The sequence below is a fragment of the Panthera uncia genome, chromosome X (genome assembly GCF_023721935.1).
Source record: "Panthera uncia isolate 11264 chromosome X, Puncia_PCG_1.0, whole genome shotgun sequence".
NCBI classification, from domain to species: domain Eukaryota; kingdom Metazoa; phylum Chordata; class Mammalia; order Carnivora; family Felidae; genus Panthera; species Panthera uncia.
Window position 1 is genome coordinate 56,108,842 of NC_064817.1, and position 13,121 is coordinate 56,121,962.

A 13,121-nucleotide genomic window follows, 5' to 3' on the forward strand; every position below is an offset into this window, starting at 1 on the left:
AAAAGACATGAGTCTTGAAGGCAAGAGTGAATAGTCTACTCTGTCAAGAGCAGCTTATAGGCAAAGGGGAAGTGTAAGTGCAGTGGGGGACAAACAGTACCAGGGCTGACTTCAGCTGGATAGGTAGTGGGACCTGCTGGACCAGGGACTTTTCTGAGAGGCTACCTAGGACCCCCTGAGTATAACCCAGTCCAGATATAATAAGTGACTTTTATCAAATGCTATGTGCCAGGTTCTTTGCTAAGCTTTTTAATGTAATTATTATTAGATTTAATCCTTATAACCCTATAAGGTAGATAAATTATTATATCCAATTTACAAATGAGGACACTGAGGCACAGAAGTTTTACAGCTAGTAATTGAGGGAGCTGGGATTCCCTGGACAACACTGAACTACTGTGATGTATGGTCCTCCCCAGTTCTAAAGGAAGTATAAGAACACATCTCATCCTCTAGAGGCTAGGGGTGGTGATGCCATAGGAACAAAGCATGTCTTAGCTGGTTCCTACTTTGCTGCCTGGCTGGGCAGTCTTCTGATGGAAGGGCTGGTGCCTTACAGGTTGGGCACATATTGAAAGAATGATCCGGGCTACTACAGTAAAGGCATGTCTCTTCTGTCTGGTGATGTGTCTGTTCTCCAGGTGCCAGCACTGAATGGGTATAAAGAGAATCCAGGCCTCCATTTTCATGTAGTTATCTGTTTGTAAAGGTTGGAGGGCAAGAAGTGCAAATACAGGAGCGGGGCTGGCCACTCAGTTAACAAGTTATACTCTGCATACAGCCCTTTGGGGAAACTGTAATGCAATCCACTGTCATTCACTCCATGCATAAGGAACTGGAGGCCTTGATGATACAGCTCTAGTGCCTTTGATCATGATTTCCAGGTGGGTAGTACCTAAGAGCTAGAGGTCTAGTTCTACATTCTTGTACAGCTTGCCAAGACACAAGGCAGTTTCATGGCTCTACCATTTGCTGCCCCCCAGGTGGAAGTACCAGAAACCAACAGCATTCTAGGATATATCTCTGTCTCTTCTCACAGGGAAGCAGGACAGAGTGGGCCCAGCTGGCAAAGATCCGGTGTTGCCATGTGGTAGGCAGAAATGTTATCGGACAAGAGGACATAAACAGGAATGTGGGAGGATGAAATGCATCATTGAGCTAGAGATGTAGGTCTTAAATGGATTATCAGAACAGGATAAAGGAAAATATTGGGAGCTGAGATGCAGAGTCAAATAGGTTAAGAGACACCAGAAGGCAAGAATGAGGAATAGCCAGTCAAAGTGGACAAATAAGATATCTCCAGACAATTCTGGAGGTTAGGAGTCACTGTTCTGTGTTGGGTTTTAATATCTCCTAGCACATGTTTACATGGACAGGGTGAGTCCCATTTAAGGGAATCTAGATGCGACAAGATGACTTCCTAAGAGTCTGACTACAAAAAGCAGAATCAAAGGATTCAAAGCAGCCTGTGAGGAAGTGATAGAAGAGAGCAAGAGTTGTTTTACAGAGAGTATTGGTCATTGTGCAGGCACTCTTCAGTTCACTAGTAGGCAACACACTCAGTGTGTCTGTACACTCAGGGTGTCTGTAACACCCTCCTTCCCTTCTTTTGCTCTGGCTTCACAAGTGGTGGTTCTCCTCCTCCCAAAGCCACTCACCCCATCCTCTCCTGCCTTCTCTGAGACTTTGCTCCTTTATCCTTCTCATATTTCCAATATTTCCCTTTCAGCCCATACATATTATTAAATCTTTTAGAGCAAACCCAACAAGCACCCCTCAAGCCTCACTTTCCCTTGACCATTGCCCTCCTCTTTCCTTTCTTTCCCATTGAAACCTTTGGACAGTTTATGTTCCTTTCCTGTCCATTGCCTTAGTTCCTGCTCACCCTTCAACATTTTGTATTCCCATCCCTCTCCAGGATGTTATCTTACCACAATCATTAGTGACTATGTTACTTGCCAAATATGACTGACATTTTAGTACTTCTCTGGATTGACCCCTCCATAGCACATGGCACTGCTGAGAGCTTTTTGCTTCTTTAAACTCCTCTGCTCCCATGGGATTCCATGGTCCCTTTCTATTTTGATTATCTAGCTGGCCCTGATTGTCACTTTTTGGCTGAATTCACTGGGGCCTCTTCTTATACTTGCCCATTACAAGTTGGTGTTTCCTAGGGCTCTAGGCTCTACTTTCTTTTTCTCCTAACTCTCTGCCTTTTCCCTAGGTAATCCTGTCCATTTTCATAGTTTGCACCACCACTTTATATACTGGCAACACTTCTGTTTCTATTTTTAGCTTCCACCTCCATCTCCAAATTGGAGTATCCACTTTCCCTGGCTATTACCTTTGCTGCACACCAACACCTATTCTTGTTTATTGAGGTTTACAAGGGTTAAGTACATAGGTTGGAAAAATCAGGCTGCCTGGGTTTGAATAACAATGTGATCACTTACCAAGCTTGAGCAAGTTGTTTAACCTCTTTGTACTCCAAATGGGTAAAAGAGAGAAAATAACAACATCTGCTTCTTAATATGAGAATATATGAGAGCTATGAGAATATATGAGACAAAATTCAGGTAAGGTAGCATCTAGCATATAGCTCAACACGTTGGCTATTGTTATCAATATCCTGCTTTCTTTGGGACTCCGCTCAAGGAAGCCAGAAACTTGAGTTATCTTCCTCCTCTTTCCTCTCCACTCATATCCACTAATCATTAATACTTGATTTTATCTCTTAAAGCTGTCTCAAGTCAGCCTTCACCATTCTCCATCCCACAATCTCACTACTCTGCCTTAGATCAGGTCTTCATCACTTGTCATTTGGAGGACTTGCTGGTGCCCTATTCAGTCTCCCTACCTCCAGTCAACACTTCCTTCAATCCTTCCATCCTCTATGACTACAGAGTTAGTTTCCTAAAATACAGATCTCATGTTACTTCCTCACATAATTTTGCAGTGCCCCCCCCCATTTCCTACTACAGAGTTTCTCAAAGTATGCACATCAGAATCACTCCTAAAGTTTGGAAGTTGTAGGTTCTGACACACTACTCTAAACCTACCCAATCAAGATCTCTGAGAGAGAACTAGATATCTACATTTTTAATTTGGGGGATTCAGATATTCATGAAGCCTTTCATAACCCATTTCCTACTTTTCTACCTCACCTTCTGCCATTATCCACTTGGTACTTTAACACCTCCAGCACTACAGGGCAGTGTGTAGTTTCCCAAATTCACCAAGCTATTTTACATCACTCTGCTTTTACAAAGGTGGTTGTGGCTTTCTGAATGCTGTTCACCTTCTTGTCTCCCTGGCACACTCCTTTGCATCCTTTGAGGTCTTCTTCGCCATAACCTCCCTACTGACCAATCTTATTTTACTTCTTTACAGAACTATTTCTCAATCATTTGCTCATTGTCATTTCCTAATCCAAGGAGCCTTTTTAGATACGTTGTCTTAATTGACCACTCTATAAAATTTTAATATCACAGATATACTGCACATCATAAACCATGTAACATCTAAGTTTTTTGTTTTCCCCCACTCACAAGAATCAATTTTTGCTCTGGTGGCAGACACTACTCTCCAACCTGGTCTTCTCAATTTTCACTTTTGATTTCTCTGGTAAGTCTTTTCTGATTCTCTTCCTATCTTTTTGAACATTTCTTCTCCAGATTCCTTTGTAAGCCTATCTTCTTTTACTTGTCCTGTAAACACTGGCATTCCACAAGGCTCAGTATTTGTTTTGTTTTGTTTTTCTGTATTAAAGATGCCTCTCAGGTGATTTTTATCTATTTTCTTAGTTTTAATCACCACCTATCACGCTGTTGATGCCCAAATCTGTATTTTCAGTGAAGATAGTTATCCTGAGCTCTAGCATCTTGCTATTCCAAGTATGGGCCACAGATTGGCAGCATTTAGTATCATCTGAGAGTTTGTTAGAAATGCAGATTCCCAAGTTTCATCCCAGACCTCCTGAACCAGATCTGCATTTTATCAAGACCCCCAAGTATTTCATATGTACAATAGAGGCTCAAACTTCCTGGGCTGGACCCTGTTAGCAGCTCTCTAGGAGACATCTCTGATTACATGTTCCATAATCACATCAGCTCTCATCTCTTACTCTTCTTGGTTAACGGTAATAAAATTTACTCAGTCATCTACACAAGAAATCTAGATCACTCCTTCCTTATCATTTATATTAAATTGCTTACCATTCCTATCTCTTCTAGCTACTAAATGGCTCCTGAATTTATTTGCTCTTCTATGCTCATCACCACTGCTTTCACTTCCTTTTGGGTAGATTATTACAGTAAAGTCCTAATCAATTTCTCTATCAACATCCTCCCCCAACTCTCCACCAGTTTACCTGCTGACTTGCTAGAATCAGATCCCTAAAATGCAAATCTGATCATGTTACCTACTCCTGGATAAAGCTTTCTTCAGTGATTTTTCATTGTCCAAAGCCAGGGTTCTTAACCAGGGATCCATCCATCCAGACAAGGGCTTTAAGAGAGTCTTATACTTTCTGAAATTACAAGGAAAAATTTGTGTATGTGCACTTTTCTACACAGTAGACAGTATACATAGTTTTCATCAGATTTTCAGAGGGTCCATGACCAAAACAGGTCAAGAACCACTGATCTGAAGGATTAAGTTCAAACTATGTAGCTTGGCATATAAGGACCCTTTATACCTTCCTACCTTACTTACAGTCACTTACCTACAGGAGTTCCAGCTTTAATTACAGACTCGGAAGTTCCCTCAGCCTTCATGCATCTCTGTCCCTGCACATGCTGTTTCTGGAATAACCCCAAAGTTATATACATAGCCAGTACATGGTGTGGCCTGGATTTGTACCTAAGTCTTATTTCAAAGTTCACAGTCATTTCACTCCACAGTGACTTGACATTTTACATTGTGGCCTAGTACACACAAATACATACACATACACTAGAACAAGTTTCATGAAATCCACCTTGGGATCAAAACATGCTGGCTGCAGCCCACTAAATTGATACAATGTTCTGTTAGTGAGCTGCAACTCTCACTTTAAAAAACACTGCACTAGACTTTTGCTGATACAGAAAATTCTTATTACTGAGAATTTATTGCCTTAGCCCCAGAAGTATCAAGGTTTTGAGGTTTCCTAGGGATACAAAAGCTGTCATAGTATGAAGGCATTTGCTAATGAACTGACCACTTTTGTCAGTCTCCATTCAAACAACCTACTCGTTTAAACACTAGTACCTATCTCTATCCATCTGTTCAATCACTATGTTTTTTATGGATTGTCATATATATCAGTGAGCAATTCACTACAAATTTATCACAAAGTAAAATTACAAATCTTATAAAAATATGCAAGATATCATGAAGTTAACACACAAAACTGACAACTAGGATCTGTAGAACAGTTTACAGATGAAGAGGAGAAAAATAACTAAGGATAATGATTTTAAAAGTTGTTTAAAAGAGAGTGATTTGAATACCAAATGATTAAGGAGAAGCCCTCAGAAAAACTGGAAAAGCCCTTGAACATTTTTGGCAAAATCAACCCTCTTAACGATTGTGCTGCAAAAATCTCACAGAAAGTCAAATGTACCATCTTGAAATGTTGCACACTTTTGCTTGAAAAATTAGGCCCAAACAAAAGCAATCAATCCTCAATGCATTCTTTGTTTGTTGTAAGAATTACATAGCATTCAATTCTATTAAGACACAAACGTATTTTAACAGTTTTTAATTATTCAAGTTAGTATACTAATCAAGCCCTGCCTGCTCCATTATTTACTCTAAAATTTTAGTCCTCCTTTTATTTTTAAAATATAATTTATTGCAAATTGGTTTCCATACAACAGCCAGTGCTCATCCCGACAAGTGCCCTCATCCCTGCCCATCACCCACTTTCCCCTCTCCCCCAACCCCCATCTACCCTTAGTTTGTTCTCAGTCCTTAAGAGTCTTTTATGGTTTGCCTCCCTCCTTCTCTGTAACTTTTTGTTTCCCCCCTTCCCCTCCCCCATGGTCTTCTGTTAAGTTTCTCAAGATCCACATATGAGTGAAAGCATATGGTATCTGTCTTTCTCTGCCTGGTTTATTTCACTTAGCATAATACCCTCCAGTTCTATCCATGTTGCTGCAAATGGACAGATTTCATTCTTTCTCATTGCCAAGTAGTATTCCATTGTATATGTAAACCACATCTTCTTTATCCATTTGTCAGTTGATGGTTTAGTCCCTCTTTTAAATGGGTTCACTAAGTGGCCTTCTGTCTGGTACCAAGTACCCTCGAGTAGTAAGAACCTCCTGTATAACTCTTTGTTTCCTCATCATCTGGAATACAGCAGGAGCTTAATAAAAGTTTGTTAAATGAATAATTGCAATGGCCTTCTCCTCTCTAGTCTCAGTTCCCTCAGATCCAATCAGCACATTGCCACCCTCTCTAAAATTCTTCAGTAAATCCCCACTGGCCCGAGAAAAAAGTCCAACTCCTCAGCATAGCTTACAAAACCTTTACAGTCTGGTCTTGCTCTATTTGCCCTCACATTCTGGCCACATTTAACTACTTTCAATTCTCCAAATGCCCCATACTTTCCACTGCCCTGTTTTTATTGTTCCCTCTGCTTGGAAATCTCCATCCTTGCTGACGATAGGAAGGCAAACTCCTTCTTCTTCTTCTGTACACTCCACCACCCTGCACATAACTGGAGCATACACTGGTCATATTGTGTCTGTACTGTAACTGCTTCCCACCTTGTTCCAAGCAGTTTTTACTATAAAAAGTTCTGCTGATAAAATACACATTAGAGAAGATATAGGAAACAGAAAAAAGATACATGTATACGTGTGTATGTATGTATGTGTATGTGTGTATCTATATATATCTATATCTTTCACAATATCATCATCCCCACAAAGTCACCAGTATCATTTTGTTGTATTTCCTTCTAAGAAGAAAAAAATTCTTTTTTCATAAGCATCTATTTTTTTACATGACTAATCACAGTGAATGTACAATGTTATAGCTACTTGCCCTTTAAAAACAAAGCCAACATTATACAATATTCACTGTTTTTTAAAGTTGTATTTTATTTGAGAGGGAGGGAGGGAAAGAGAGAGAGGAGTGTGAGAGTGGGGCAGGAGCAGACAGAGAGGGAGAGAGAGAGAATCCCAAGCAGGCTCCACACGTCAGTGTAGAGCCTGACTTGAGGCTTGAACTCACCAACCGTGAGATCATGACCTAAGCCGAAGTCAGATGCTCAACTGACTGAGCCACCCAGGCACCCCAATATGTACTTTTTTTGTTATACAGTCATCCTAACCACCATTCGTTAATGGTTACATAATAGCCCATCAAGTGGATATGTTACAGTATAAAACTTAACCATTCTGCTGTTGTTGGATATTCAGGTCTCCCTCCTCTTTTTTTGGCTATAAGAGAGAAATGACCATCTTCATACACACAGCTTTTCCATATTTTGGATTGGCTTATTTCCTTAGGTTAGATTACCAAGAGTTATAGATATATGAGGTAAAAAAATCTTTCTTCCTTTAGCTCAAATCTGGGAGGAGAAAAATGTATACATGTATATACTATGTTTCAATCTCTCTTCCCATAATTATCAGTGATGCTAAATATTTATTCATGTTTATTTACTATTTGTTTCCTCTTTTGTGAATTAGTTGTTCATGTCTTTTGTCCATTTATCTAAATTTTAGTGTTTTAAAAAATCAATTAGAAGGGCGCCTGTGTGGCTCAGTCGGTTAAGCGTCTGACACTTGGTTTCGGCTAAGCCATGACCTCATGGTTGGTGAGATTGAGCCCTATGTAGGGCTCTGCACTGACAGCGTGGAGCCTGCTTGGAATTCTCTTTCCTTTCTTTCTGCCCCTTCCTGACTAGTTCTTTCTCTCACTCTCCCTTTCTATCTCAAAAGCAAATAACTAAAAAAAAAAAAAAAAAATCAATTAGAATAAAGAATTTAAACATCTGTAATATTTGCTGTAACTTTTTTTGCATCTTTTTATTTTGGTAATATTTTAGCTGCAAAAGTAATAAAATCTCTTTCCAGAAATTTTGCAAACTAAAGAAACACATTTTTAAAAATCATCAATAATTCTGCCACCCTAATATAGCCACTATTATTATTCCCACTGTTTTTTTTAATATGTGTATGTTCTATAAAGTAGTAATTGCAGTGTGCATACAATTTTAAAACCTGATTTTTTATTAACACATAAGTATTTTTCTGAAATGCTCTATAGTCTTCATAATCATCATTTAAAAAATAGCATAATATTCTATGGAGTAGATTCACCATTTCCTTATTACTACATATTCATATTATTTCCAATTTTTTTTTGTTTCATAAGTAACACTGATAAAGGCTTCCATGCAAATAGTTTTTTTGTATATTTTGCATTATTTTTTCTGGAAATATTCTCAGTAGTAGGATTAAAGGACATCAGTCCTTATCCCTAAGGTAGATAAAGGGCATTAATACACATTAGCTACCAAATTACTTTAAGGGGCTGAACCACTATTACCAGCCAAATAAGTACCATCTTTTTCAATTCTGGCTTAAAGAGAGGCTACTTAGTTGTTTAAATTTGCATTTCTTTGATCAGTAGTGATGAACATTGCCCCATGTTTTCCAGTTGTTCTTAAACACCTTTGTAAATTGTCTATTTGTGCTCTTTGCCCATACTTCTTATACATCATACTGTATAAGTGCCTTACTTAGAAAATATAAACCTGTCACATTCTGTCATATTTTTGTCAAATATGCCTTTTTAGTCTGTGTTTAAATCTTACTTTTTAAATGGCCACAAAACTTTTAAAAATTATTTTGGTTTTAAAATTTTATATATCTAAATTTGTTGATCTTTTCTTTTGGGAATTTTTTATATTACTTCCTAAGCTTAGAAAATCTATTCCCCTTCAGAAGCTTGATAAATATCCATTCATTCTAGTTTTTTTTTAATTTGATTTTTTATATTTAACTCTTCAATCTAGCTGCCACTTCTTTTAGTTTATTACAGGAGATGAGGGTATAAATGCTACCAGCTGTCACAACATCATTTACTGAACAATCCTTTCCACTCCTATTCACTTGCAAAGCATCTTTTATAATAGACTGAATTCTTATATGTAAAATCTCTTTGGAGAGCATACCATAATATCATCTGTCTAATCTTATAACAGTGGTACCAGTGTTTTCATTATTCTAGTTTTGTATGTTTAATATCTAATAGCATTAGTCCCTCATCATTCTTCTTTTGAAGAATTGTCTTTGAAAATCACTGTTTTTTAGTTTCTGAATGCAATTATTTGCTGCCTTACCTCTTAAGGTATCAATTTCTTGAGGGCAGGATTGGTTTTATTTCCTTACAATAGACTGCTAAGAATAATATTACTGGGTCAACAGGTATGAACATTTTCCCCACTCTTTTAAACACTTATTTCCAAAGCTTTCAAAAAGAGTGCACCAGTTTCACTGTAACCATGCCAGAACAAGGATATTTTGAAGATTTGTTTTCAAAATTGGTCGGGGAAAATATACCATGCTTCAATTTTTATATCTCTGCTTATTAGTGATGATAAACATATGCTTGGCATATAGTAGGTGCTTAATCAGTGCATGCTGAATGAATAAATGGCATGTCTGAATCCATACAAGTATTTGGGGATGGAAAAGTTTAAACAAATATTGTGGTTATAATAGATAATGCTTGCTAGATGTAAGTTGGTGGGCTACATGCCTGTAGTCCATTTGCAGAGATGTTCCAGAGGTGCCAAGAACCCCCTAGAATTTGGACCAGAATTGGGGCAATCCCTAGAGACTCTCTGTAATTTCTATTCACCACAGTGTCTGTTTCCAGGTAGGATCATCTGAAAGCTGTCTGAAACAGTTAAGATAATACCCACCTGCATGTAGCCCAGAAGCAGCCATGATTGGCTCTAGATTGAGTATGCTTCATTTCAAAGGAAAACAGTGACAAGTGGCAGGTATCTGGGTATTCCACTAGAAAGTGATCCAGGCCCTGAATTTAAATATATAAGATCTGGGGTGCCTGGGTGGCTCAGTCGGTTAAGCGTCCGACTTTGGCTCAGGTCATGATCTCACAGTTTGTGGGTTCAAGCCCTGTGCCAGGCTGTGTGCTGACAGCTCAGAGCTTGGAGCCTATTTCAGATTCTGGGTCTCCTTCTGTCTCTGCCTGTACTCTGCTCATGCTCTGTCTCTGACTCTCAAAAATAAATATTAAAAAAATTCAAAAAATCATAAAAAACTAAATGTATAATATCCTCCAGTGCCACATGCAGAAACTAGATCTAATTCACAGGATCAGGCATTTTCCACGAAACCACATTACTTTTCTTCCCAACTTGCTAAGCACAAGAGGATTCGAATAGAGGTCATTGGTTCAGAGAGGCTGGGTTCCCCCCTCCCCACTCTGCCTTTCATATGTGGTTTAAAGAAGGGTCATTTTTTTTTTTTTGTCCTAGGAATCACTGTCTTTATTTTGAAAATTTTTTAATAGAGCAAAAGCTAACAGAAGGTAAGCTGTTTCTCTTTGTTTTTAAGGCCATGTAAAACTCTTTATTAAACACTGGTTCTCTTAGCGCCATCACCTCAGTAGTAGATTCTAGTAGTAAATTTTCTCAAGGACTTCCTTGGTCACACAGAAAATCTGCCGATTTGATGAAATGAATTCCATATTAGTATCTTAACCTTCATCTGCTGAGGTTGTACTCAAAGTTTTATTCTGAAAACCAAAGTGCCATTTTCTCTGGACTCCAGAGCACCAAGGGGTATCAAAGTCATGGCCAACAGTATGCACCTGAGAACAGCTGTTTCAGAAGCCCTTTGTCCTTAGAGTGACACTGAACTCTCTCAGTTGGTTGCCACTATCCCTAGAGATGGTAGCATGAGCTTCCTTCTTGATTCTTCAGCATTTTGTTTTAAATCTATTCTCATTAATTTTCCACCTGTTTGAAAATCTGTTTGCCACTTCTTTCAGAACTAGTTCTAAAATTCACCTCTTCCAAGACTTCCATGATTAATTTCTCCATACTGCTAAATCTCTTCAGCTCATACATATATTCAGTGGGTAAAAAATTGATATTGCTCCCTAATTATTCTAATTTTGTTAGTGTTTCTAGAGCATAAGTCCCTTGAAGTGAGGGGAATTTCCAAAAAGCTGGAAAGAAATGTAGACATTGTCTAGTTATATCCTTTGCCCTGCCCATTTTCCTGATGGAAAAACTGAGGCTTAGAGAGGTTAATCTTTCCAGGTCAGTTAGCCAAGTTTGTAGAAAAACTAGGCATAGAGGCCAGGTATCCTGCCTTTCAATGGTGTGCTTTCCATTATATTGTCCCATCTTCTTCTATTTCACTTGTATCTCTTCAGGATGCCTGGTAAAGTGCTATATGCATACACAAGTCTCCCAATAAATGCCAATACAATAAGCATAAGAGTTTACATAACTGAGAAACTGACTCAAGGAAAAAGGCAGAAAGCAGAAAGGTCATTTTCTTACTTCTTTGCATGATGCCACCCTCCGGACCAGTTAATTGCTACTTTGCACATTCCATCAATCAGGCATTGGGCAGCTGTGATTGTAGCCCCTCCTACAGCTGCTGCGTAGTCAAATATCCCTTCAGTGGCTGGACAGTCATAACCTTTGGGCAAACATCAGAAGAGTTTGTTAAAAGATGAATTGGAGAAAGAGGAGGTGTTATACTGTGGTTTATATAATAAGAAATATTTATACATGATCTTCATTTCCATTTCTGACACAGAGCTCCTAAAACCGTTGGAATTTCCTGAACAATGAGAGCAATAAAGGTGTCTTTGTGATACTAATGAGGTGACCTGTGGATCACACCTAAGGATGGAGGTTGGTAGCCAGTGGAGCAAATCAGGTGATTGAAGGTTGGAACTACCAGTCCTATCCCCTGACCTCCTGAGAGAGGAAGGGGCTGGAGATTGAGTTCAATCACCAATTGGTCAATGATCTAATCAGTCATGCCTATGTAACGGAGCCTCCTAAAACCCAAAAGGAGGGCTGGGAGAGCTTCTGGTTTGGTGAACACGTGGAGATGTGGGGAGACTGGTATGCCTGGAGAGTGCATGGAAGCTCCACATCCTCTCATCATACCTTGCCCTATGCATCTCTTCTATCTGGCCATTCTGAGTTATACATATCCTTTTATAAGCAACTAGTAATCTAGTGATTAAATGGGTTCCCTGAGTTCTGTGCACTGCTCTAGAAAATTAAACCCAAAGAGGGGATTGTGGGGACGTCTGATTTATGGCCAGTCAGAAGCACAGGTAACAACCTGGGCTTGTGATTGGTATCTGAAGAGTAGAGCAGTGTTGTGGTACTGAGTCCTTAACTTGTGGGATCTGATGCTATCTCCGGGCAGATAGTGTCACAGTTGAATTGTAGGACACCCAGCTAGTGTCCTGAGCATTGATTGGGGGTGTAGGAGGAAGGTCCCACCTCCACACATTCGAAGTGGGTCTGGAACTCTATTAGGAGGAATAGCTTGAGATGTGACAACAACATATCTTACCAAAAAGCTCCTATGGTAACATCAGCTTCCAAATGAGAAGCAAACATCTCCAATGTTGGGGAAATAATTTTTTTAAAGCATTGGACCTAGAAAGGCTAAACCTTCAAGATTAGCTGGTCACACCCTACAGATGGAGAAACAGAGTCCTGAGAGGTGATATATCTTATCTTGGTCATACAGAGCCAGGTCTGGGACCCAGGTCCCTTGACTCACTATCTCCCAGACCAGAGTTCTACTAAACCATGCTATTTCTCTAGACTATCCCATTGGCCACCTACAGTTTAAAAAAATACAGCTGTTTAATGTGAAATAGGGTTGAAAACTTATCCAGAACATAAACATGTACTCAAGTTTTAACAGCCAGACCCAATATGGGCACTGCTATTGGGCCTAAGCAACTAAAAGATTTTCCTCCGTCTAATCCATCATTTGGTTTTGCTCAACTCATATGGTTTGCTTGTTAAGTGAGATATGTGTTTAAGCTAAGAGATTAATATTGTGGTTAACACATTAGTTCTTAATTAAAAAATAAAGACTTTC

General features: G+C 39.0%; 1 protein-coding gene across 1 annotated transcript in view; it reads right to left on the reverse strand.

Moving 5' to 3' along the window:
• Positions 1–13,121, reverse strand: part of HDAC8 (histone deacetylase 8) — a 235,081-nt gene that overhangs the window by 217,737 nt on the left and 4,223 nt on the right. The window contains exon 4 of the mRNA XM_049643978.1: positions 11,543–11,684. Coding sequence (XP_049499935.1) covers positions 11,543–11,684 — 142 coding nt within the window. The remainder of the gene's footprint in view (positions 1–11,542; positions 11,685–13,121) is intronic.